The sequence below is a fragment of the Folsomia candida genome, unplaced genomic scaffold (assembly GCF_002217175.1).
Source record: "Folsomia candida strain VU population unplaced genomic scaffold, ASM221717v1 Fcan01_Sc002, whole genome shotgun sequence".
Taxonomy (NCBI): Eukaryota; Metazoa; Arthropoda; class Collembola; order Entomobryomorpha; family Isotomidae; genus Folsomia; species Folsomia candida.
The window spans coordinates 2611437-2637165 of record NW_019091194.1 but is presented as its reverse complement, the minus strand read 5'-3'; the positions used below and the strand labels follow the sequence as shown (position 1 = coordinate 2637165).

Genomic DNA, 25729 nt, shown 5'->3' with positions numbered 1-25729 from the left:
ATGAGAAATTAAGACAAACGGGTTAAATTTCACTAATAACGATTAGGCTATGCAGTTCCAGTCCAAAGTTATGAGACGATGACGATTAGAAATAATGGTAAAGACATTAAGGCGTTATCTTCATTTTTGAATAAATAAAGCCAGTCATCTTGTATAATTTAAAATAGGAAAAGTATTATATTATTTCAACGATTTTTGCTTTATTAATAATCTCATCAGTCTCGCATTTCTTTTTAGATATCCATTTTATAGTATTGGGTAGATTAATAGCTACATTGGTTTGCAAAAGTTAAAGGAAGAAACATAACATCAAACATAACAATTCTAAATTTCGATCACTACAAGTACTAAAATTAGATAGTTTAACAACGGACAGAAAATGGTCAAAACAAGACACAAGTTATGCTTACATGATGCAGTCATTGAACAAAGTATTGATAGGTTTTGTGGGTGCAAGATAATAAGTTTAAAGTTACATGACAAAAGACAATACTAAATATATCATTTCGCAACAAAAGATTCAATTAAACAACATTCTCTCTAATGCTTCATCGTCCAAGGTCACGAGGTCATCACTTCCATCTGGTACAAGATAACTTAAGACTACGTTGAGAAAATATTCAAAATGCAACAGAAGGGGCAATATGTACCCGAAACACTGCACATAGAACTCTGATGCCATATTTACGACAGAGCTTATTGGCTCGGGCCACTCTCCGACAAAGAAAATGCAAAAAACTACGAGCACATTTATGAACACAAATGTCCGGAGAAATAATTGGCACAGCCTTCTGGGTGACAGTGCAGTTCCCAGGCATCCACCAATCCTTTTCATGACGTTTCCTGATTTCTGAATGGGGGAAGTAGTAGTAGGATTAGGAACAGAACTAGGCCTATGGCGATGCAATTTTCCGTTAACAGCAGCAGGAGAGCCCTTAGATTCTTTGTCATCTTCATCATCATCCGAAAAGAATAACCCATCCTGGGAATTTGAGCTCATTCTCTTCTTCTTATTATTCGTATTTGGTAACTTACGAGAAGTAGACCTTGTAACGTGTTGGCGTTGAAAGATCTTTGGGTTAGGCAGATATCTTCGTTCTCCTCCTCCTCTATTAACATTTGAAAATCGTGAATTTTGTGAAGAGCACATTTGATCATCGTCATCAAGGCCAGAGTTTGGGGTTGTCGAAAATCGCGAAGGTGAAGAGGAAGTCCTTTGACTGCTACTGTTGTAATCATCACGAGTCACAGAGACGAAGCCAGAACTCTGACTGGAAGAATTAGAGTAATTGTTGTGTGGGTACTTTTCTTGCGGCATGTAATTGTATAGTGGTGGAGATGAATTTAATTCAGCTGGAGATAATGCCATATTTCTTCCTCCGTAGACAAGATTATACGATCTAAAGGCAGATACGCCATTTTGTGGGCAGTAGCACATGTGGTTATAGTGACGAAATCCGACCGGAGACCGTTGCTGAAATCGTTGTTGTTCTTGAGAGCTCAACAATGAACCACCGCCACCGGCCAATATTGAGGGTGAGAGGATTGGTTTTCGACCCCCTCCAAAGACCGATGCTACAGAAGAGCTCTTGTAGTTGTATTGATAAGTATCAGGTATGGATGGGTAGTTCATAAAGGGGGATGAGGCTTGATGTAAATTGCTCATTGAATAAGGATACATGGGTTGGGGTACGTTTTGTTGCCAAGAATTCTGTGGTAATACGGAGGCTTGTTTATCTCCAAAATATCCAGAAATTGTAGAAAGAGGCGGTGGGGATGGAGAATAATTGCCTAACGTAGATCGTTGCTGCTTCATGTTCCAATCTACAAAGCTGATTGAATTTCCATTAGTGGAGCCACCAAAGATAGATCCAGCTTGAGATCTTGGCTTATTAGAACCAATATGCAGCTGTGTCAATTCTGTTAAATCATTATTGTCTTCAGATTGAGACATATTTTGATTTTGATTCGGATTTTCTGGTGTCCTTCTTGGTCGGTGATTTAGCGGCATTGGAACAGGAGTACTTGGTCGACCTGGACGTTCTACAGAATTTGATGGAGGACGCACTTGTTGTTCCTGGGATGAATTTCTTGCATTTCCGTTTAATGCTTGTCGGACAATCTTCTTACATGCCACGCATATGTCATATACTTGATCCAACCTTCGCCTGCAATTAATTACATATGGACCAAACATTGTATAATTTAATTGTTTCACGATTAAATTAGATAACTTAAAGTACATACTCTTCAGCTTCAATTTCCGCATCATAATTATCCTCCTTAACAGGGACATACTGTGCTAGCTGAAAATATTTCAGTTCTTGGTTCAAGTTACATCCTTCGCATAATTGGAACGTTTGATGATTAGAATCTTGGTCAAGGTTTTCAGTCGGCCGTCCTCCAAGAATAGGGCGATTTAAGGATTCTATAAATTGTGACGGAATTCTTTTGTTGTAACTCCCATCCTAACAAAAAATATAGTGCGATGATATTTTTATTTTATTTTAAACATTTCATTAGCTACATTTGATATTGATCTATAATTGTTTACCTCATTAAATCCATTATATTGCTGGCAACTAGGACAAATCCATCCATTTTTCGAAAGTCGTGGCACCTTGGTATCTTCATTGCAAAACCAGCAATTAACCTTGGCAGGAATTGAGTTCCTAATTAACAATTAAATAACGAGTCAGCCCACGCAATCCAATCAATCAAAGATAGCATTAAAACCACTCAAAACTTGCAATTTCTTTTGTAAAACACTACTTACCTAATCCTCCTATAGGTCTTCACCACTAACACGCACAAAGTGAACAAAATGGAGATTGTAACCACTCCAAAAGTGATAATTTCAAAGTAAGATAACTCTTTCAAAAGCGGCACTTGAAATTCTATCATTTTTATTGTCCCCCCGACCCCAAAAAAGCCACCACCACCTGAGCACCACCACCACGAACAATAACAGTTTTTTACAAAGTACGAAATAAAGTAACAATTACAAAATTAATTCAGAACAACAATTGAAATGGACAAAAACGTGAATGGCTAAAAGTACACGATGCATTCTTATCCCGCTAGCGTGTGGGCCGGTTTCCTTATTCTATGACAAAAGAAAGAGATTTTTTATCTCATCGTCAGCCAAACTGAGATAAAATTCATCTCAGTTTTCCCATCTGTAATTTTAAGTTTTATTGATTCGACTAATTGCTGAATTGATCAAATTAAAGCTAAATTATTGTTTGGGGACACACAATAGTATGACCCCCCTGGTTTTACAAAAACTGAAATTTTGCATGAACATTCAGGGCTACGGGCTACACATATAAGTCAAGGATTGATACCCTTATTGAAACCTACTAAAAATATTTAGTAGATGAATTTGATAAAATTCAGTCAAAGCCTGCAATAAAAGTCTACCTACAATCATTTGGTTACTATGCCACAAACCTCTGGCTCCTCTTATGGGAAAGTATCCAAAACGGTATCGATCATCAATATTACTTTCCACACGTTTTACTGTTTTGTACCACACACTTTTCCCATTTTGTATTTGTATCCACCATTTTTGTCTCTATTTGTAAAACCAATTGAGATTTTATAAGATAACATGGAAGGTAGTCCGCCCTCAATTTCTGCCTATGCTCGTGGGGAGAGGAACATGTTCAAGGGGTCGGAAGGACCTGGGCCGGCCGCATACTGTGTCAAATCTGTCTCTGTTCGAAATGGCAAGCCCCCGCCCAGAAATTAATGTTGGGACAATTAACTAATGCTTATCAATTTTAGAAATGATTGCACCCTTCGACACAACCGCGGTTACACCCGTCTCTAAATCAGTGGGGCCAGGACCAGCTTATTTTCCCGTGAAGAAAGATCATCGAGAATATGTAGGAATATGCGAATCTTAATAAAGTAGGCTTTCTATTCGTCGTTTACACATGAAATTCTACCGTTTTCTGTGCCAGGGGACAGTGGAGTTCCGTTGGGGGGACAGGTTCCATGAAAAAATAGACTTTTCCGCAACTTGCACAGATTCTGAACCAGTATGGGGCAGAGTTCCAAACCCTTGGGTTCAAACGTTGGAGAAAATATTGGCCATGTCAAGCAAACGGGTGGGAAAATCTTACCTTATGAATTTCACTGTTTAATAATTTTTAAGTAAATGTTCTGTAACAAAATATAATTAGCCTCGAGTATCTTATGACAAATATTTCTCCAACAATATTCCGACAATTTATCATCCTCTTGATGTTCGCTGTTTCATTAAAGGAATTGATGGTACGTAACTTAACTAATTGCTAACTAATCAGGAAATCATGCCCTGTACTTAATAAAGTTGCTACTTGTTTTTCACAGGTCGGGAATACCCCTGGCGTCTAAATCGAAATAAGTCAGCCTCTCCCTCAAACTACAACACGTATCAAGTGTACATTTCACAATCGAAAATTACTCCAAAGATAAATTTCGGCGCAATGTCGAAGCGCAAGTCAATCTTTGTTCCGCAAATCGGTGCTGGTCCGGCGGGGTATTTCGTACGCCGGTATCCACGCGAGGCTCGGGGAGAGTTTCTCGGAAAGAGGTTCGACGACCCAAAGTCGAGTGCGTGGAGACTGTTCGACATTTTGGAACGTCGGATGATAAGAGATGTATGTTTTGGATATTATTTTATGGGGCATATTAAGATTATTCTTTAATTTCCTTGATTTAGAACTTTACTGGACCTGCAGGGCCCAAAATTCCGAGTGGTTTTGATAAGTGTAGCCCTACCGCAGTTTTAGCTCCGTTCAAGTCGAAAACTCCGGTAAAACATGTGTATATTAATTTATCTCAAAATTTATGACGATTTTACTGAAATTTCGCATAATGAATGTATGTATGTAGCTTGGATTCGTTAAACCCGTCCCAGGCCCCGGTCCTGCTCAACACTTTCTTTTGCAAATGCAAGAATCTGACTTACTGACACCTCTCAAACCCGGATTGATAACTTTCCCCCCGGAAAAAGCCCCCTTTGAAACAAGTCAAAAACGCTTCGTGGATCCCGAACTGTACGAAATGATGGATCGTCCTGCACCCAGTGACTATGATATCTTGGGATTCACTGACATGATGAAATATGACCTTGGTCGACATGCGGCAGCCGTTATAAATCCGAAACTAGGATTTCTCACTTCTGCGATAAGACCTTATCAAAAGGAGGAGAAGATTGACACTACAAATGATTCTCGGTCCAAGTCTAGCGTGGTTAAGAAGGAAAGAAAATGGAGAAATATAAGACCTCCTCGCACCGTGAAGACGTACACGTACCATGGACAACCTCCACGATTGCCGGTATGTAAGATAACCATCACTTTGAAGACAACAATTTTTTTAATTTTCAAAATTGACAGGATTCACCTGGCCCAATTTATGACACTGCTCCTGCCATGGCCGCTTTAAAATGTCACAAGACGTGGCTCGATGCTCGTCACTTTTCTCGAAATGGTTTCCTCAACTCGGGCTGTGAACGAAAAACAAATTTCTACCAGATTGATAAGGATGTTCCAGGCGTTGGAAGTTACTATTCGAGGCTTCCTTGTTGTACAAAATACAGGGGAAAACAGGCCATGGCAGGGCCGCGATTTAAAGCGTACATTTCCGATGGCCCTGGCCCAGTTCATAAGGTATTTATAAACATATATTTAAATTAGATGATAGCCTGGTTAATTAATTTTATAATTAATTATGGCTAGTTGCACGAGAAGGCCGAGAGCAGCATGTGGCGTGCCTCTCACCTGGGAACTTTCAACAGCAACCTGAAACACACCGGGGTCCTGTATCCGTGGGCTGGAGGTTTTCGAAAGCGAAATCTGGACCAAGCTGGTGACTCTGTGTGGGGAATTAGCCGTCCCGACGACTATGCTGGACCACTTTGTCCCTTGAAGGCAAATGAGATCACGGAAATGGGCGATCACAAGGTGTCATTTCAATTCAACAAGATATCAAATACTGACGCTAAAAATACTTGTGGGTAGTAAAAATGCGGTTTAACAAGAACATTAAATTCAAGAATTTTAAATTATGCGACCATTTTACTATTTCTCATCATGCATTGTACAAATTTCATAATTTTTGTTTTACAAAATAGTGACATAATTAAATCACATTCAAATATTATGGCTGCAACTGCCCCCCAACGTATTCTGCTCCGATGGCAAAAAATACTCCGAAAGCAAACTAAATGCACACACAATTAAAATAATTCAGCTTAATTTTCCAATAATTACGACACCATTTACACATTTTTTCGACATACCATTTTCCTGTGCTGTCCTTCATAAAACTCTCCAATAACGGCCCACGCTAGGACTGAAAAATTCCCGACGAAATACCACCACAGCACTTCAAATCCCTTCCACACGTCATGCTCAAAAACATCGTCCTCCTTCTTGTCATTATCCAAATAGTAGTTAAGCAGCTGGGAGAACTGTAGGATAATCCAGGTCGAAGCTGCCGTCAAGCCGTAGAGAAAGAAGAGGTAACCGATGAAGAGGTATGGAAACTTCTCCTGGCGAAATTAATAAGTTACCAATTTTGTTACTTTGCTTAATGAATGATAAGCATCATCTCTTTAACCTGCGGGAAGAACTTGGTCACAGAGCTGTTATTTCGGTAAGTGGAGGAAAACGTGCAGTAGGTGATCATGTAACCTACACAAAGAGTTTCGTTTTAGATTCCCAAACGAAATGTATACTTGGAGAAAAGATGATAATGTTTATGACATGTAGCCTTAGATGGAGGTATACCTACACAAAGAGTCCAGGCACGCCGAATCATTTTGATTTGGTCGTCGTAATAAGAATTTCATACAATTTTGATCAATTTTCATTCGATTTCAAGGTGATGTTGGTTTATAATGTCTAGGAAATAAAGTCATACGTGCTCGAAATAAATTTTCCTTGGCAGCAGATTTTCTAACAAGAATGTAAAATCTTGAAATAAAAATGTGGATGGAGAAAGTATAATCAAAAATATTATCCAACACGAAAACCCTCAGGTTTGGTCAGTTTTCAAAATACAGGGCAAGTTCTTACCTTAGACATGTAAGACACCACCTAAATTTTGCATAGTTCGAAAAAGAGCCTAACATTACATGAATTTACAGATTTAAACAATTCATCAACCTCCCGGCTCCCATCGGGTCTGGGTCGTTCCTTATTCTTTTCTGAGTAAAATTTTGATAAAAATCTTCTCTCAGCATGTGCGAGGCAGCTTGTCCAGTCAACATTCGCGTCCAGATGCAGCCACCCCCATGTTCTCGGAAGCAGTCGAACATGTCTTGCCGTGGTGGAGGGGCCCCTCGTCGAGCATCTTGTTCTTCATCGCAACGCAGCGTTCGAAGCAATTCTGGTCTTCCGGTGCCAGATTGTATGAAAGCGAGTCGGAAACCGAGTCGGTGCTGTAATCAGGCACGACCAGATTGTTGTCGTGTGCCATGCTGTCCACCACCTTTGCCAAAGTGTCCTCAAGGGATTTTTGTGGAACGGTAAAAGTCTCAAATTTTTAGGCTAAGCTAGCAATTAAATAATAATCCATTATAATTATTTTCAGGGTTCAACCCATCCGTCCCGATCGTCGCTATGAACCACCCACCTTTCCCTTTGAGGCTTTGTCATCATATCGGGAACAATTTCACCTCAAATGTGGTGATCGGTCAAAGTCATTCAAACCTTTGAGCACTTTCGAACCCTCGGATGCGCGAATGGACGGACTCTCCAGCTACCGAGAGGCATACACGTGCAAACCATTGTTGAGTTATCAAAAGCCACCGTGGTCCAAGAAGGCCCAGTTTGAACCTTCTGGTGCCAAGGTATTTAAATTGCATTGACAACTTTTATTGAAAAATATGATTTAATTAATTCACTTTCCCAGATGGAAGGCCTCTCCACTTATCGGTTCGACTACAAGGGCTGCATGGGTGACAGGGTCAAGTCGCTCAAACCCTTTTCAACCTTTGACCCCTCCACCGCCAAAATGGAGGGCGTCACCACCTACCGCGTCAACTACATTCCGTACTGTTCCCGAGAATACGACTATGCTAAACAGCCCCCAGCCAAAAAACAGGTCAATCCTGGCTTCTCATGCGCTCCGATGGAAGGCGTGTCCACCTACAGGAGCGGTAACTCGTCACTAATTCATTTATTTGATCAAAACTAATTACAATGTTCTTATAGTCAAGTGACAGCTTTCTCAATTATTCGATTTTTTTACTGCTCATTTCGTCTTTTTTTTGGGAGGTTCATCTTGTGGCTCGTCGTTCTCTTCGTCATCTTGTTCTTCTTGTCCTTCATGGATAGCCTACAAAATAATGGTCGGTTTATAAAACATAAATAATTATAGTGGGAATATACCTTGAACTGCCGAACAACGGTATTGTAAGCACCAGCGGAATGGGTACATCCAGGCATAGGGCATGTATACGGCCTCAGTTTTAAATGGGTGCAGACGTGTTCACTATTAAAATTAAACATTATTAAACTAATAGCTCATAACAAGTACTGACTAACCGAGCATTGCTTATCCCAGAAGTCAGTTGTCCACATTCTTGCTTATTTTCTCGGACCCAGGTACACCTATATCTGGTTTTCTTTGAACCTTCTTCCTGAGGGATACTATCGAGGTGGACATCGCAGTTTTGTGCGTCCTCATCACTGATATCAACGATACCGAACCTAGTCCTTTTTTGTGGTTTTGCTCCAGCGTGATGCTTGAAGTGATGAGTACGTAGGTTTGCGGCGATTGCAAAACTACACGAACATAGATCACAGGTCAGTGCATTAGGACCGGAGTAATGGCACAGCTAAACAAAGTAATATTTCACACAGTATACAGTAAAATGCATTTCAGTATAAGGAAAACATTAAATATTTACATCCATATGGTCCTTGATACTTTTATAATAGCTACGTATCATTACGCCACACAATTGACAACTGGGTCTATTTTGTAATGGTGGAAGTGGTCGAGCATTTTCTAATTTGTCCGGAGGTGGGGGAGGAGGTCTATTAAAATAATCCTCTCTGATTTGAGGTAGACGAGGAAGGAATTGTCTCAAATGATCATAAATTTTCTCCTTGTGTTTGGCCAACACTACTTCTGCAGTGTATGGAGCTTTGGCACAAACTACTCCGAACTTTCTCCGGATGAGGGATTTGAGTTGGTCAGCGACCCATGAATCGTCGGTGTAGATGTGGAAAGAGTACGACATCTCGGGAATCACTTTCCATCCCCATTGTTGCTCCAGTTCTCTGTAAATTGTTCATTTTATAATTAGATTTTCTATAAATTAGTTGATAATGTTAACCATTTGTCACTTACTTAATTTTACACCCATCGAGATCCAAAGCGTCGTTGTTGAACATTGACACGATCTTTTCCGTTTTATCCACAAGGCATTTACCCTCACCTCCCTTATTCACGGTCATATCCCTCATGGCCCCATGCCGGTCAATTAGAAGAGAGAAGTATATTTCCGCAAGTTTCTCTGAATAATTCAAAAAAAAAGAACTTTGGTTCACAATTTAATCAAGGCATGATTTCAAATAATTAAACTCACTTTTAATGTCCACTTCTGTCATAACATTCATTTGGATGTTGTCGTTGTCGTCCCTCCAGAAAAAAAGGTCACCCACTTTAGGCTCCTGTCGAACTAATTCATTGTCGCTAATCATTATAAAATGTAGCGGTTTTGCAGTGAGAATTTTATAGATAAAGAATAATCAGATTAACGAGAGAGAGACAGACAAAGAAACTATAAATATCCCGGTTTAAGAATTCAGAATTCTTAAATTTCCTCTTTTTTAGATTTCTGGCCAAAATGCTGCGCCAAACGAAGAAGCCTAAAACCCAGCAATAAGGCTAAATTCTCCGACGCCAAGTTTGCTGATAGGACTACGTATCGAAATGACTACAATCCTTTCCACTTTGAGAAGTGTGTCGGACAATGCATCCCCGCCGAAGTTTATGACGAAATGTTTCAAGATTGCGGAAATTTTGCGTGTGGGTACGAAAAGGATCCACCGCCGAGGGAGGATGATGGCGACAATTGCCCACCGATACCGAGATGCTGCCCACCGAAGGGGGGATGTTGTGGGAATGAGATGGGTAATTATGCCAAATTAAGAATTAACTTAATTTCTAATTAATTTCACTCATTAATCAGGACTCTTCCCTGGACCACTGCCGGAATGCTGTCAACCGGATCCAGCCCCTATTGATGAGGGTGGCGACTGCTGATAACCCAAACGGACGAGAAGAAGAAGAAACGTGGATCGGCGTAGAATTCCTACTACTCATTTTATTTCTGCTGTATAACAACTACCAACCAAAATTTAAACCGTGTGCGACAGAAGAGTCAAAGTTTATGATAAAACCAATTATATGTCAATTTTGTGCCGAGATATTATGACTGAAAAGAATGCAAGCTGTTTGTACGTTGTAGCACAAATGTAAAGTATTGTAAAACATACGCGATAATTATAAATAAGTCTAATCTGTCCTCTACCATGACTTTAAGGAGCAAATAAATCATCATAATAATCTAATGCTCAACAGACAACCTTAAACACGAAGCAAACTACGTAACCTACATACATACATACTTAACCTAACGTAAGTAAATATTCATCAATGTTATCATTTATCAGTGTTATGCAGGAGCAGGAAATGGATCAAAGTTCACATTTTGTGTAGAATGATTTTAGTATGAATTTGGATGGACTAGATTTAAGTAGTTCCCGTTTTGACATTCAAATTAAAGTTTAAAAATTTATAATGTCTCTAAACCGTATTTTAATCACAGTTTTTGTAATCATTGCAACGGCAAATTTTTGCATTTCTTACAATGGAAGAGGTCAAACAAGAAGCTTATTTGGAGAACGTTGCAACAAAACTCAGCGCTGCAAAAGCCAATCTTGGTTAGTTTGTGACACCTACGACGGGAATGTCTGTCGATGTACGAGACCCGATGAAATGGTGTACGAACCTGCCAAAGAAAAATGTGTAGCTCTGATTGGGGAAAAGTGTATGCTTGACTTTGACCAAGAGGAATATGGTTATGCGACTGTGAGATCAGAAAGGGTGGAGTGTGTTACTCAGGGAGAATGTGACTCAGCAACTCGTCTATGCAAATGCCCCAGCGAATATTACCCCGACCCCGATGGCACTGCTTGTTACAGACTCAAGATGTACAAATCTCCATGCGAAAATACGTACGAATGCAGTGAAAATTTTGTATGTAATAATGGCACCTGTTCATGCAATTCTGACACGGAAGTCTACAATGAAGAATCTTTTGGTACCTACGTCTCCAACCGTGGTCACGTTTATGTCCCAAGAAATCGGTGCATTAAGAAAGTTGGAGAAATCTGTGCAGATCATCACTATGAATCATCATCGCTAAAATATTGTGTCCGGAATGCGAAATGTAGCGGAACTTGTATTTGTGCCGATGGATATTCACGAACATCATCAAACATTTGTGGTATTGGTCACGGGGCCAGTTGCACCGATCGTCAGTCAACTTGCAGCGATGTTCTTCAATGTTCTGATGGTGTGTGCAAATGTCCAAACCCAGATTTCGAGACGTACGACTCCACAGTGCAGTTGTGCAGGACGAATTTGAGGGAACATTGTGATGAGAATAAGACCTACTCCTGTGTCCAGGGGGCGGAGTGCATGTATGACCAGGATCAGGACGATTTCCACTGTAACTGTGAAGAGGGTTCTGTCCAAGTCGACGCAACGACTTGCCAAAAAGAGTATGGACAATCGTGCCAATATGGTTCTTCTGAACCCCAGTCTCGTTGTGACTCCATTTCTAATTTGGTTTGCAAAATGGGAAAGTGTCAATGCAAAAATTCTGCCGATATTTACGAACCAGAACGAGGACAATGTTCAACTCCTGTTGGATTCTCTTGCGAAGAGCATACAAAAGGAGAGCATACAAAATGTGTTCGGAATGCGTACTGTACGAAATCATTTCCAACTGACCGTGGAGGTGGGTTTAAGTATTAAAATGTTACAGATTGCGAGTTATATAGCACTTTGTATATTTCAGATTTCGGAGGACGCTGCAAGTGCTTGGATGGGTTTGAAAAGACACAAAATCGCACCTGCATTAAACCATCAACAACTTTCCCAATTTTATCTCCAACTCTGCAGACAACGTTTCAACCGGATGTCAAAGTCGGGAAAGATATCGAGGTAGCACCAACAACGCAAGAAAATCTGAAAGATGAACCAACCGTTTAAAAAATTAAAAACTATCCAGTGCTATGATTTAAATATGTAGATGTTCAATTTTCAATTTTCAATTTCATTTGAAAACTATTGAGTTATTTAATAAAATAATTGTATACTAAAATTTAACCAACATGGCAAAAATATCAGTCATTGAAAAATTTTCCAAAACCACTCTTCAACTGTACTTTTTATTTTTAATTCCTTCTATTTGACATTTTCTTTATGCTACCGATTTTCAACCTGTCAAACGAATCGTTTGATAAAAGTACGTCAAGCCTTTTGTCGCAATTGCTTAAAGTATAATTCGAATTTTTAAGAATGCCTGCAATAAACCAAACATGTTCGGATGATGATGTCGTCGATGATAAATTGAAGTTGCCCTTGATACACATGGCCAGCTTGGGGTACCATCCACAAACAGTCTTCGGGTCACACCAGGGTCGTGTGGGGAAAACTATGCAAAGTGTATCGAGATCTTTCGGAGTGGGCGAATCTAAGAAAAAATATTGTACATGCAAATGTAGTTAAATTTAATTACCGTAAATATCAGATAAGTACTTATCATTTTGGAAAGTAGCCGCGTTACCTAATAATCCTTGTGTTTTCTCTCCCCACCATTTCCTACAGACGATAACGGACGCACGATAATTTGCCTAACAAAAAGCTCTAAATTAATTACAATCATTAAATCTGATTTATTTCTAAATAATGACCCACATAACTCATAACCGGGTTGACCTTGACCCTAGTTTCAGCACAGATCGCTTTATTATCAGTTGAATTATTATTTCCGGTGCAATTCTGAGTTGGAAGAATTACTGCGGTTTGTCTCAAAACCAGAAAATCTTCCCTGTTTAAACTGGATATGGTCGTATCGTTGAGGTAAATTTCGAATGTGTGGCAATTCGTGTGAAGAGGGGGAGGAGGGACATCGAATGGAGGGACCACAAGAAGGGTGCTGATTTGACCAAGGCCGAATCTTGCGCCTAAAAATTAAAATATTTTAGATTTTTGTTGTTAATTTCAATTGATTTTGAAATAATTTTGCCAGAAATCACCTGAGAAAATCAGAAATATCGTTGGTACGAGAGAAGTCATTTCAGTTGATTTTTAGGCGAAGGATTGAACTGTTATGGGATCATACATACTTAATTTAGAGAAATGTACGGTGAACGGTTTTACGGTTTCTTGTTCAACCCTTTTATTTTTAAACAGTTCAGGTAAAAATAATCCCTACCAAGGTGAACATGATTTATTACTTAATAGCTGTCCAAGCATACATGTATTTATAAACCTCACTAGGATTTCATGTAAAAAAATCATTACTAAAAATTCTCCCAGGATCATTCTCATCCATCTCATTTCATCAATTATGCAGATACACATAAAAGAAATGGTGTACTCAAGTATTAATTCCGCTTTGATTATGTGCGTATTTAATGCCAGTTAATTAAATTTAAAATCTTGTGTGAATGAACAATTCTCACGTGCGTAACATTTTTAAAACAACATATATTTTTCTTACACCCCGTCAAAATTTTACCAGTTTTAATTATTTCTCAAATTTTCTTCGAAATCAACAAATAGCTCACAATCCCGACTATCCCGAATTGAAATATTGACACGATCAAGCCAAAATAGCCCATGACATGCAATTGAAATTTCACATTGGTAATAATTTTGAGGAAACAGCCCTCCTCGTTGATAATCTCGCTAGCGTTTGGATGCACTGGAAGCAAGTTGATTCCGCACCATTCGTCCTCTCTGGTCGCCTCGATACAACAACTCGTCGGCACGGAGAGGCTCGTCCGACCAAACTGGACCGTTTGCCAGTCTGTATAATTGTTGAGACCGCAGCACTAAAAAACCAACATGAGGAACGTCAAAGTCAGATAAACTATTCGACTATCACGAATTTTTTTCGAAATTTTTCTGTAAATAAACAGGCACGTACCTCGTATTTAATTTGCGTCTCATCCCAAGCCTTCTGCTCGTCGGATCGCCTATCAGTGTGGTTCGGTTTGTGGAAATCAGGGTCTCGCCAATACGTCTCCATCACATTTTGCTGCAACTGGGTCCTGATTCCGTTCATATTGTTGGACGACTTGCTCAACGCGCTGCCCCCAACGGCCAACTCGACGAGGGACATTATACCCAAAATGGCGCAGTAGATGATCCAAAAGAACGCCTTGTTCCCCCTGATTTGTGCGACAATGCCCATCCCGGTGGCGAATAGGAGGAAAAATGTAGTCACATAGTATGACGTAACAAAGTGATCGGTTATGTGCAATTTGAATTCTTGCAACGAGTCCCTTTCAGCGTGGGACGTGAAGAAGGCGCAGAGGCTGAAACCGATCGCGAGGATGATCAGTAGACCGTGAGAGCCGTAAAGGAAATGGGAAATGTATTTAGGTGTGGGAACTCGTAATTTCGCCATGATTTATTTGTGGGAGAGGTAGGTGGGTGGGTGTGTCGAAAATGTCGACATGTCGTCAAATAAGATTATTTGACACTTTATGCATAAGGGACGCTAACATTACTTAGATACCAATATTATTTGACACTTTATCATTCTATGGGGCACCACCCCATAGAAACGATGTCAGTTAATCGTGCTTAGATACTAAATTTCGAGTAATCGTGGTCGTCAAGACTGAAAATTCCAAATCAGGATGACTTATTTGGAAAGTTGTGCTCTAAAATTTAATCAAGGTTTCAACAATTATAGATCAAATCAACAATCCATTTTAAACGACAACATGAATACTTATACTTCGGAGGCAACCAGTTCCGATTACACGGACGAAATAGAATTGGATGTTGACAATTTTGAGATCAAGCTAAAGTTGGGCGGAGTCGTGTCCACGTTTAAAGATGATGGAGTTTGGCGTCACAAGTTCCCTAGTAAGTTCATCGTTATGATTGATTCTGAACTACATATCATTATCAGCATACAGGAATTTTAATGTTACTGCAGAGAAAGATCCCGACTTACAAAAGCTGTCAGACTGCAGAGCAAAGTTGGTCAAACTTGTCGAGGAGAATGAAAAGTTGCGTCTAAAATTCGACATTTTATTCGATCTGGCAAAATCAACTTCCGCCGACTACGACGATACGAAGGAGGAACTGAAACAATTACGGAAAATGTGGAAGCAGACGAAGAAATCAAAATTAAATTGATAGATTTTATTAATCGAATGGTGACATGTTATATTATAATCGATTTAAATGGCTTTAATATCATGATTAAATTATACATATAAATAATGAAAATTATACTGTAGTTCTTTAATGGATCACCTAAATATAGGGCATTTTTTACGGTACGCTTATATTTTTACAGAAATGCTACTTCCACAATATCTTAAACTTGCATGATTTTACAGAAAAATAGACATTTTTATTAGAAAATTTTAATCATTAATCAAGCTGTTCTTGAACAAATATATCATTTAATTTGCATATGTATATGCTACCAACGCATTCATTTCGCCACAAAGAAAGGAAATAGTTTCTTGCGTGCAAAATTAATAGGCTGAAATTCACATTTTGATTCCATGTATGTACGTATATGCGTATATGACGTTCTATTTTTAAATGATCATCTTCAGTTCCCTCCAGGACAAAATTAAAATTCCGTACATCCAGAATCTTATGAATTTATACTTTTTTTCGTGTAGGATTGAGAACTGTTTTGTATTGTAAGGGTTGCACTCCAAAAGTGAGAAAAATGGTATTCATAAATTAATTAGATTTCATTTGAGATTTGAGAATCTCAAATTGAGATCGAGAAATGAAACGTCCATTTTTACAACTCACACTCGCTCGACAACTTTATTTTTGCAAGTTTCCGTCTGTTTGTGAAATCTACTATTTTTTCTCGTCAAATTTCCAGACGAAGTTATAAAACTTGTGCAAACCGAGTAAGATTGTAAGTCATTCATGTTTTGAATAATTTTTTTCTAGATTTTATTTTACTCCATTTTTAATCGAACAACTCTTTTCTCTTGTATTTTAATTATTTTCAGGATTGTTGACAAAATGTTGCGCATTGCTGGTCGTAAAGGGTTGGACTTTACTACAAGAGCTGACCTCCCTTTGTCGAAATGGGTCGGCAAACCTCAGCCCTGTCGCGGGATGGCTACCCTGAAGAGTATCTCGTTACGGCTCAAGTCGACGCGGAACATGCAGAAGATCACCCAGTCCATGAAGATGGTGTCGGCTGGCAAGTTTGCCAGGGCGGAGAGGGACCTTCGAGGCTCCCGACCCTTTGGCGAAGGGGCTCAGGCGTTCTACGAAAAGGCCGAAGTCGCCGCACCAGAGGATGCCAAGAACATGTTGTTTATCGCAATGTCGTCGGATCGAGGTCTTTGTGGCGGGATTCATTCATCAGTGGCGAAGAACATTAAGGTAAATTATCTAATCTAAATTAATCTATTTGAAATTGACGTTTTTAATTTATGGAAAAATTGTATTAATCATTGATTCTAGAGCCAGCTACAAAATTCTAAGAATGCTAGCGATGCTAAAATCATCTGTGTCGGAGATAAGCTTCGAGGTCAACTGTATCGTTTGTTCGGAAACAATATTCTTCTAACATGCAAAGAGCTTGGTCGATTGCCCCCACAATTTGGGGTCTTAAATCTTAAATATATCATTTCTTAAGGCTAATTTTAATAATTTATTGGTTCTCTAATTAATTATCAGGATGCTGCCAAAATCGCTGCTGCGGTACTGGATACTGGTAAAGTCTACTTATCCAGATTATTAGTGATTTTGTTGATTTGAAGAAAATTCGTTGATTTGTTATTATTGAAGGTTTTGAATTTGACGCTGGAGGAATAATTTACAACAAGTTCAAAACAGTGGTGTCTTACTACTACTACTGTCTTACTACTACTAGACTACTGAGCTGCCAATTTACAGTCTCCAAACGGTTTCTGCTGCTCCAAAACTTACGGTGTACGATTCTCTGGATGCCGACATCATCCAATGCTATTTGGAATACTCACTTGTTGCTCAGCTCTACTATACCATGAAGGAAAATGCATGTTCGGAACAGAGTGCGAGAATGACAGCAATGGACAACGCTAGTAAGAACGCTGGCGATATGATTGGCAAGTTGGAGTTGCAGTTCAACCGGACTCGTCAAGCAGCTATTACAAGGGAATTAATTGAGATCATTTCAGGGGCCTCTGCTATCTAAAGAAGTCGTCCAAAATCAATTTCATAGTTTTACATCAATGAGGTCTGAATATTCAAATTAATATTAACAAAAACTGCACTGTCATTATTATTGGTATTTTCTTAAAGTTACAAAGCAAATTGGAGTATAAATGTGCACACAGTAAAACTAAAGTAATTTGAATAAATGTTGCTTATGAATCACAATGCTTGACCCCATCTCCCATGCAGGCAGCGTACCCTACCACATGAGGGATATAACTTTGTTGGTGCACTCCAGTCAATAAATGTGCGTAAGGACCTTTGGCAAAAATTAAAACCTACGAGAAAAAGTAACTTGTCAAAATCTTTCCTTAGGAGGACAACCCTTCACCGACAGAATCACCGATCTTGATGCCCTTTGGATATGTTGTAGTCCTAGGTGAGTCTAGCAAAAGTGAAGAAGGATTTCATTCAATGGCCCCATTTGCGCCCGCCACACCCACTCAAAGGTGCGAAAATACCCTGTTTTGGTTCATTAAAAAAATCACCAAAAATCCAATTTTGGTCGGATTTTCACAATTTAAGCATTTTTGTGACCCTAGATAGTTGCTTTATCATATCCAATAGCAAACTCAACTTTTTTGAAATTTTGATTTTTTCGAAATCTACGAAATTTTCGAAAATATTCAAAAAATTCAAAAAATTGAAATTCATGTCGGATACGATAAAACAACTATCTGGGATCAAAAAGGTGCAAAAATTATCAAATTATCATTAAAAATGGATTTTTGGTGAATTTTTTAATGCGACCAGTTTGGCATAAGATTCCTCTTTGAGTGGGTGTGGCGGGCGCAAATGGGGCCATGGAATGAAATCCTCCTTCACTTTTACTAGACTCACCTAGGACTACAACATATCCAAAGGGCATCAAGATCGGTGATTCTGTCGGTGAAGGGTTGTCCTCCTTAGGAGGGGAGCTTGCGAGGTTGATAATAACAGATCTTGATGCCCTTTGGATATGTGGTAGGGTCCCATGAGTGAACTAAAACCCTGAAGTGGTTTGACTCCATGGCCCCATTTGCGCCCGCCACACCCACTCAAAAATGTCCAAAAAACGCTTTCACTCCAGTTTTCACTCATTCAAATCCACGCCAAAAATCCAATTTTACTCGGATTTTGAAATTTCTTTCACCATTACACTCCCAGATAGTTGCTTTCTGCAATCCAATATCAAACTCAATTTTTTCGAAATTTTTAGTATTTTAAAAAATTGCAATTCGGAATGAGGATTGTTGTAGTAATCAACAACGCAAATTATGCCTGCGAAATAGTCATCAGCAAAATTGAGTTTGATATTGGATTGAAGAAAGCAACTATCTGGGAGTGTAATGGTGAAAGAAATTTCAAAATCCGAGTAAAATTGGATTTTTGGCGTGGATTTGAATGAGTGAAAACTGGAGTGAAAGCGTTTTTTGGACATTTTTGAGTGGGTGTGGCGGGCGCAAATGGGGCCATGGAGTCAAACCACTTCAGGGTTATAGTACACTCATGGGTCCCTACCACATATCCAAAGGGCATCAAGATCTGTTATTATCAACCTCGCAAGCTCCCCTCCTTAGTTGAAGCACGTATTTAATATTGTAACTTGCATCATCTCCACCATGAGTTTCTGAATCGTTCGGAACAGGAACAGGGGCTTGATACGTAGGATCATCGACATTGTCCAGTCTGATGTCGTGTCGTTTTTTCGTGCTACGAGCAATCCACTTTGGTCCCGGACCGTTGCCATATCCGAGTGTGGCATATGGCAGACCGTCATCGGCAAATTGTTCGCTATATTTTAAGATAGGCGTTCCTCTTGTAGGGTATCCTATTTATTTTCAGCAACATTTAAAATTAAAACTGAAATTACAAACTATAAATATGCATTGTAGTACTATAAATTTCATAATTGGAGATAATTAAATATTAAATTATGCATTTGCCACTCACCAGCAAAATGCATGACGTGTGCATGATCAGAGGTGACTACAATCAGCGTTTCGGCCTCATCCGTCATTTCATCCCCTTTCTTTATGGCTTTGTCAAATTCGACCGTTTCCCGTAACGAGCGATGGACCATATTGTCATGGTGGGCGTGATCTATACGGCCACCTTTTCGAATTCAATGATCAATTATCTATTAACGAACTATGTCAAAATACAGTAGATCATCTTATCTGAGGCAAATCTATACCTTCAACAAATAAAAAGAACCCGTTCTGATTTTTGCTCAGAATTTGCACCGCTACTTCCACCATCTCTTCAAGGGATGGGTCATTCTGGGCCAGTTGCAAATCGTAGTATGCAATGTGCGATGGATCAAAGAGACCGAGCAGAAAATCCGTCTTTGTTGTATCAACGTTAAGCAATTCATCCCTCGTCGTGACGTAACTTGCAGTGTTCCGCTTTTTTGCAGAAATCCAAGCATCGATCAGATTGACTTCATCCATCCGGTACCCCGTCACATTAAACTCCACATCGACCACGGTTTTTGGAATAAACTGACTCCGTCCTCCGCCCAAAATCACATTAATATTTCGTCCCGGATCATGCATTATGAGTTGCTTTGCAATGTCGGGACAAAGCTTGGGGTCCTCGCCATCGAAGATAATTGCGCCATCGTTTTCCCAATCGCGATTAGCAATATGGGCATAACAGCCGGCTGGAGATGCGTGAGTTATCCTTGTAGTGGTCACGATTCCGGTGGATTTTCCTTGCGCCTTGTCAAAACAAAGACCAAAAAATACATAATTATTGAAAAAATAATATGGAAATCGGTACCAATACCTGTGCCCATGCAAGGATGGAAGAGAGGTGGTTTTCAGGATTAGCCTGAGCGCTACAGTTTCCTAGTTTTACATCGGGAGTGACGCCAATTGTGCCCAAATTTGCTTTACTTCCGGTCAAATAAGCTGTAGCTGAACAAGCACTGTCAGCTACTTGGAAATCGGAGCAAAACGTCTAAATGGAAAAATTTGTATCAATTTGTACCAATTGAGATTTCTATATCTTTGAAACCTTGGACGTTCCAACGAATGGAAATGTATCCATATGAAGTTCTCCTTCCTCTCCAAACTGTAGTTTATCAACTTGTTGTCCTTTAAAAATTCTTGCAGCAGTCACGGTTGGAACTATTTATTAAGCAAGAAACATGTCATTTGATCTTTTTTAATAAGTATTTTTAGTTAATTTCCAAACACACCAGACATCCCATCTCCCAAGTAGAAGATTACATTTTTAGCTTGTCCTTCAATAGGTCGGATGAGCCTTTTCTTTACTAGCTCTTTTTGGGCACTTTGTTTCCAAAAATCATCAGCTATAAAATTATAGATTACAAAAATTTCAAAAATGTTATCATGAAAATTATGTATGTAAATATATATGTATGGACATTCATATGTTGGCTGATGCCCATTAGCGTCGCTCTTGAAAGATTTGTGATGAATAGGGTGCATGTAGCCATCGTCTGAAAATATATGTACAATAAACATGTAGCGTCAGGACAAGAGTATTGATTATGGTACATACCTTGATAAATAATGTTTCCACAAATCTGAGACGTAAGACAAGAGATTATCAAAATCTGACAGAAATTTTTTAATAGCATTGTGGAACGACTTTACAAAAAAAATGACGTTTATTTTAAAGTAAATTGCGACAGATGACTAAATCGATGTTCTTCAAACATATCAGCAGCCCGTGTCTGGATTTAAACATTTTTGACCTGATTTAGATTTCATCCGCTCACGCTTAACCAAATGACATTACTTATCATGCTTATTAAACATGCACCCATCAGCCAAGTTATGTAGTTCAATGAAGATATCGAAATTCAATCATGATATTGACAGTCATATTCGTGGAATTGTTAACACAGTGTTGAAGATAGGAACTGAATTCTTTATTCCAGGCACACTCTGACTTTGACTCATAAAGGACTTTACTGTAAAGTCTTTACGACGTGATTGGGGCGTTAAATAAAATAGGTCTGTACAACCAATAAATATTCTCCATCACTGTTTATGTTTACCACAGAGTATCTAAATCTAAACGATGTTTACACTAAATACCACTTTTAAACTAGTCATCATTTGTAGCAAATGAATTATGCATTTAGCCAAGTATGTTTCTTATCAGTAAGTACGTAGGAGCTTTTAAGAATTTTTACGTATGCAAACTTAAAATTTCTACATCGTCATCGGAATTTCATTTCAGGTAGTCACGTCAGGTAATGCAATACTATTTTCATGATAAACTGTAAATCTTAACATGCTTACTCAAATTAAATTGCTTAATAATAATTAAATAATGTAATTATTATCACTTTTCCTCATACTCGTGCAGTTGTATGCAATTAGTGTTCGCATGAATCGAAATTTTCTTGCAAGACTAAAACCATACAATTTTCAATTTCAGATATTGTTTTGTAAGTAAGCACTGTAATTTATTTAAAGTGTAATCTAAATTTTGCTGAATAGGACTTGGAATTAGAGCAAATATTTTTGTAAAGTTAAGCTAGACTTGTCAAGCTACAACACAAATGACTTAATCAGCTACACATGTACAGCATATACATACATGTAAAGTACAAAATAAATATCAGGGTTTACGAGATTCCATATAAATATGTACGCATTGGCATTATACAAAGTAATTTTGTAATGTATTAAATAGATTACTCTCCTAATAAGACACATAGGTCAACTGAATGTGGTCGTACAAATCAAATGTTGAACGTATAACTCTATTTTTTTGTTCTGCGATAATTGTCACAAGATCAGGTCATGGAATATTAAATTACTGGCACATTTGTGTTTTGTTCTACATATATTTTTCAAGTATCTTAGAAAAATTTCAAAGGGCGCCGTATATTTCAATAGTACGCAACCAATTAATCAATACGAAATAATTATCATGTTTTTGCGATAAAAACGAAACAGGTCTCGATCAAATGAGCTAAGGCTATTAATAAAGCGAAACACTTAATACGTTGAAGCAAAAAGAACGGTTCAATAATTTTTGACACATTGCATCGCAATTGAGTTATTATATCGCAAGTACTTTAAAACATTCCTGGCATGTCGTTCTCCTTATTTGCGGTTTTCTCAAAGAACATAAAGTCCTGGAAAATAATCATAAAATACAGCAGTTCGTTAATTAGTAAATACAGTAATAAATATGTATAATAATCTCACAATCAAAAAGCAAGCCCCAAGCATGACAGCTTTCATCCTGACATCCAAATCCATTGGGAAATTTATTCCAAAGTTGTCAGCATCCGTAAAAGCTTCTCGAGCTAAGCCACTCCATCTTTTTGAAATCTTTCCAACCTCTGTCCCTCCGTCACGAGATAAAACTTTGAATTCGACTTCCCCACAAAGCGAGAAGGTGCACATTGGTCCTTCAATTCTTAGAACAACTTCTCCATCGGCATTCTTAATGACGAATGTTGGCGTAAATATGCTCCATTGTTGTTCCACAGTTCCAGCTAATTGTCCCGGTGGAGAGAACACCTCGAGGGACTAAGAAACAGACAGTATTAATCTTTATGATATTGAAATTTCTCAAAAGTCGGTATTATGTAATACCTGAAGCCAACATGGACACCAACATGAATCACATGCCAATGGCCGATTCAAGTGAATTATCTCTCGATCGTTCAAATCTTTTATCTTCAGATCGAATGGTCTGAACGAACCGCAACAATTTCTGGTACAACAGTCCGTGTCTTCCTTTGCTGTGTATAGGTCCCTCCCTTGTGAATCTTTGATCTTGTACTAAAAATAAGAAATGGATATGACTTAATACATAAGAGTATGAAATATTTTTTTCGTTAATTTATATAATTGTTACCTTGTTCTTTGTTTCGCACCCCAAAAATGCTGGGATAAAAATCTCAGTTTAATTCAGACAATAATGCTTCATTTCATTTATTCAAATGAGAGATTTGTACCCACCTTCAAGAAGTTCAACTTTCTGCTTGACATATAATCTATCCAACTGGGCTAGAAATTCCAAACCCGGTGGAACGTTCAATGGAACCGTTTGTCCCATTACACCTAAAATGAGTCATTGAAAATATAAGTTACAAAATTCAATACACGTGTTTAGCAATTGAGTGGTTAATTGTCAATTATTAACATGCATGTTTTAGTCTATTAATTTCTCATGCAGATCCAAAGCCGTGATTTTCATCAAAAATATACCGAATTAATTGCACCTAAAATAAGCCACACCGAAATACTATGTTTAATTAATTAAAAAATCGCTGCATTAGTTTCAAAAAGCTCATTATTAGTCATTCCATGAATCCTCCAAGTGATCCTAATACCTGTTGGGTGCATCTGCATAGGTGGAGACTGATGATAAGCTGGGTTATACCCTTGCTGTTGAGGGGGAGGATATCCTCCATAAGAGAATGGTTGAGGTGGTCCCTGTCCATAACTGTATCCTACAGAAAGAAAGCGAGAGGTGGCACATATAAGTGGTTATCATCTGCAAGTGACTCAGTGAACGGAACGAGTACAGCAAAATGTGGTGACAGCATAACAACGTGGCATTTGACAAGAACGACACAATAATTGTGAGTGGCAAGGTGACGACTCGTGAGTGCATAAGAGGTGTATGAAATCTGATTTGATTTGAATGAGTCAACCTTGTCCTTGAGGAACGAGTGGATAAAATCCTGAAATTTTCGACCGCAGCATAAATTGTCGTTCAAAAAGTCACAATACGCCAAAATTAGTTAACGCACATGACTTACACAATTAATTTGCGATCTGCATTATTATGGCACCAATTCATCATGTAAACATTAATTGATCTCGTACCTTGCCCATGTACAGGTTGCTGCATTATGGCACCTTGTCCATCCGGCTGGAATGGAACTGGGACAGGGGGATAAGCATACCCTGGAGGGGGTCCTGCTGGATAACCATGATCACCTTCGCCTTTTGGAGGGTAGGGAGCACCGAATCCTATAGTTTCAGTAAATATAGTCACTGTATTTAATACAGTGTATTATAACAGTGTTATGACTAAACATGGATTACATATTTACTGAAACCTTGTATAACACTGTGTCGATAATCGTCAAAATCAAAATCGTAACAGTACGAGTCGTATTTCGAGTAGGAGGACATTTTGGAGTGTTACAAAGTTACAATTTGAATTTAGTGAGTGAAGCAAATACAATTATCCTAGCCCATTGAATAAGATGACGACGAAGGAAGAGCATGGAAAAATTTCCTGCTTCCATAAACATCTACATTCTTCTTTATCAACACATAAACAAAACAAAAACTCTTCGACCGGAAGCTGTCAAGATTACATTCTTTTTCTGCCCTACATTATGCGATTTAATCCTCCACGCTTAAATTCTATTCATTAAATGGTCAAAAGTGTATTCCATGTTCTTTAAATCTCACACAATGCATTAACTTCAAGGATACGCCCAATAAACCGGCAGCAATTCCATACAAACTACATGTATTTAATTTTTTGTACTTACCCATCCCATCCGCCGGAGGATAAGGTGGTGCATTCGGGTTAGGATAAGGTGGTGCATTTGGGTTGGGATAAGGATAAGACATCCTTTAAAATTTCTCAGATTTTTTTCAAAACTCGAACTCTATCGTTTATCTCTCAATAAATAAATACAAATTGTATTATACAATCCAATGTATTTCAATCTTATCCGTCCATCCTAGCAAACGTTACGTAATCTGCAATTAATTAATGTAATAAACCTTTATTTACAAACTTTCTACATTCACAATTTTTAAAGCACAACAAAAAATAGAAACAAAAATATGTGCAAAATCAAGATTAACATTACAATTTTCTTTTAAGCTCACATAAACATTTATAAAGTAGTGACAAAGTCATCATATTTTTCTTACACTTACCCAGACAGTAGTAATTTCGAATTACTAATTTGCAATTATTTTAATTCCGCAAAAAAACCTTGCCGAAAACCAAACCAACTGTCACTGAGTGTCACTCCTTAGAAAGTTTAGCTACACAACCCTAAAGCCTATAATCTTATTTAGCATTGAGAATACCCGAAACGAAACCTGACAAACAAAATCAACGCTCAACTTCCTCATTTTTGGTTGTGCATACTGTTGCGAATTTCATTTTCTCTGAATTCCATACTTTTTATACACAGAGAGAATATTCCAAAAATAAATGCATGCCATGCCTCATTAATTTATGATCCTGCATTGTATGCACATAA

The 25729-nt window shown here is 38.4% G+C and overlaps 10 protein-coding genes across 15 annotated transcripts; 4 read left to right on the top strand and 6 right to left on the bottom strand.

The window, feature by feature from the left end:
* Window positions 1–173: 173 nt before the first annotated feature.
* LOC110844837 lies at window positions 174–3084 on the bottom strand. Its single transcript, XM_022091138.2, has 4 exons — window positions 2777–3084; window positions 2555–2672; window positions 2248–2468; window positions 174–2168 (listed from the first exon to the last, which is right to left on the bottom strand). Exons 1-4 carry the CDS (start codon window positions 2902–2904, stop codon window positions 521–523), a joined length of 2115 nt encoding a protein of 704 aa, XP_021946830.1. The 5' UTR covers window positions 2905–3084; the 3' UTR covers window positions 174–520.
* A 340-nt stretch (window positions 3085–3424) lies between these two features.
* On the top strand, window positions 3425–6061 carry LOC110842650. Its single transcript, XM_035847738.1, has 8 exons — window positions 3425–3890; window positions 3969–4115; window positions 4191–4281; window positions 4360–4649; window positions 4712–4804; window positions 4885–5331; window positions 5391–5663; window positions 5733–6061. Exons 1-8 carry the CDS (start codon window positions 3792–3794, stop codon window positions 6012–6014), a joined length of 1722 nt encoding a protein of 573 aa, XP_035703631.1. The 5' UTR covers window positions 3425–3791; the 3' UTR covers window positions 6015–6061.
* Window positions 6044–10580, bottom strand: LOC110843824. Of its 4 annotated transcripts, none has more exons than XM_035847742.1 (11): window positions 9596–10580; window positions 9358–9523; window positions 8912–9287; window positions 8547–8839; window positions 8391–8493; window positions 8251–8337; window positions 7633–8147; window positions 6786–7552; window positions 6616–6689; window positions 6296–6547; window positions 6044–6216 (listed from the first exon to the last, which is right to left on the bottom strand). In XM_035847742.1, exons 1-6 carry the CDS (start codon window positions 9708–9710, stop codon window positions 8254–8256), a joined length of 1137 nt encoding a protein of 378 aa, XP_035703635.1. In that variant the 5' UTR covers window positions 9711–10580; the 3' UTR covers window positions 6044–6216; window positions 6296–6547; window positions 6616–6689; window positions 6786–7552; window positions 7633–8147; window positions 8251–8253. The 4 variants fall into 4 exon arrangements, with proteins under 4 accessions (XP_035703635.1, XP_035703634.1, XP_035703632.1 ...); XM_035847741.1 differs by having other exon boundaries at window positions 8201–8337; window positions 9596–10578; XM_035847739.1 differs by lacking the exons at window positions 6044–6216; window positions 6296–6547; window positions 6616–6689 and having other exon boundaries at window positions 7075–7552; window positions 7633–7838; window positions 7904–8337; window positions 9596–10578.
* Window positions 10581–10732: 152 nt separating this feature from the next.
* On the top strand, window positions 10733–12450 carry LOC110843136 (multiple epidermal growth factor-like domains protein 10). Its single transcript, XM_022089071.2, has 2 exons — window positions 10733–12037; window positions 12098–12450. Exons 1-2 carry the CDS (start codon window positions 10813–10815, stop codon window positions 12289–12291), a joined length of 1419 nt encoding a protein of 472 aa, XP_021944763.1. The 5' UTR covers window positions 10733–10812; the 3' UTR covers window positions 12292–12450.
* Window positions 12441–13478, bottom strand: LOC110843137. The gene is made up of 4 exons (XM_022089072.2): window positions 13341–13478; window positions 13000–13268; window positions 12869–12935; window positions 12441–12775 (listed from the first exon to the last, which is right to left on the bottom strand). Exons 1-4 carry the CDS (start codon window positions 13378–13380, stop codon window positions 12477–12479), a joined length of 675 nt encoding a protein of 224 aa, XP_021944764.1. The 5' UTR covers window positions 13381–13478; the 3' UTR covers window positions 12441–12476.
* A 337-nt stretch (window positions 13479–13815) lies between these two features.
* On the bottom strand, window positions 13816–14771 carry LOC118434592 (CD151 antigen-like). The gene is made up of 2 exons (XM_035848422.1): window positions 14237–14771; window positions 13816–14141 (listed from the first exon to the last, which is right to left on the bottom strand). Exons 1-2 carry the CDS (start codon window positions 14717–14719, stop codon window positions 13842–13844), a joined length of 783 nt encoding a protein of 260 aa, XP_035704315.1. The 5' UTR covers window positions 14720–14771; the 3' UTR covers window positions 13816–13841.
* Window positions 14772–14954: 183 nt separating this feature from the next.
* LOC118434664 lies at window positions 14955–15475 on the top strand. Its single transcript, XM_035848709.1, has 2 exons — window positions 14955–15186; window positions 15260–15475. The coding sequence occupies exons 1-2, from the start codon at window positions 14955–14957 to the stop codon at window positions 15460–15462; spliced, it is 435 nt and encodes a 144-aa protein (XP_035704602.1). The 3' UTR covers window positions 15463–15475.
* A 611-nt stretch (window positions 15476–16086) lies between these two features.
* LOC110844604 (ATP synthase subunit gamma, mitochondrial-like) lies at window positions 16087–17630 on the top strand. The gene is given in 6 exon segments (XM_022090846.2): window positions 16087–16213; window positions 16311–16692; window positions 16774–16917; window positions 16990–17026; window positions 17101–17183; window positions 17186–17630. Coding segments are annotated over 5 exon segments (936 nt in total). The 5' UTR covers window positions 16087–16213; window positions 16311–16323; the 3' UTR covers window positions 17489–17630.
* Window positions 17546–21767, bottom strand: LOC110844188 (alkaline phosphatase). Its single transcript, XM_022090332.2, has 9 exons — window positions 21019–21767; window positions 20882–20956; window positions 20693–20806; window positions 20509–20621; window positions 20278–20451; window positions 19685–20210; window positions 19441–19602; window positions 19098–19318; window positions 17546–17786 (listed from the first exon to the last, which is right to left on the bottom strand). Exons 1-9 carry the CDS (start codon window positions 21095–21097, stop codon window positions 17661–17663), a joined length of 1590 nt encoding a protein of 529 aa, XP_021946024.1. The 5' UTR covers window positions 21098–21767; the 3' UTR covers window positions 17546–17660.
* Window positions 21768–21910: 143 nt separating this feature from the next.
* LOC110842976 (phospholipid scramblase 2) lies at window positions 21911–25600 on the bottom strand. 3 transcript variants are annotated; one of them, XM_022088865.2, is made up of 9 exons: window positions 25398–25598; window positions 25001–25214; window positions 24321–24467; window positions 23822–23941; window positions 23448–23549; window positions 23344–23372; window positions 23079–23267; window positions 22686–23012; window positions 21911–22612 (listed from the first exon to the last, which is right to left on the bottom strand). In XM_022088865.2, exons 2-9 carry the CDS (start codon window positions 25080–25082, stop codon window positions 22553–22555), a joined length of 1056 nt encoding a protein of 351 aa, XP_021944557.1. In that variant the 5' UTR covers window positions 25083–25214; window positions 25398–25598; the 3' UTR covers window positions 21911–22552. The 3 variants fall into 3 exon arrangements, with proteins under 3 accessions (XP_021944557.1, XP_021944559.1, XP_021944558.1); XM_022088867.2 differs by lacking the exon at window positions 23822–23941 and having other exon boundaries at window positions 25398–25600; XM_022088866.2 differs by lacking the exons at window positions 25001–25214; window positions 25398–25598 and adding an exon at window positions 24557–24724.
* Window positions 25601–25729: the final 129 nt, after the last annotated feature.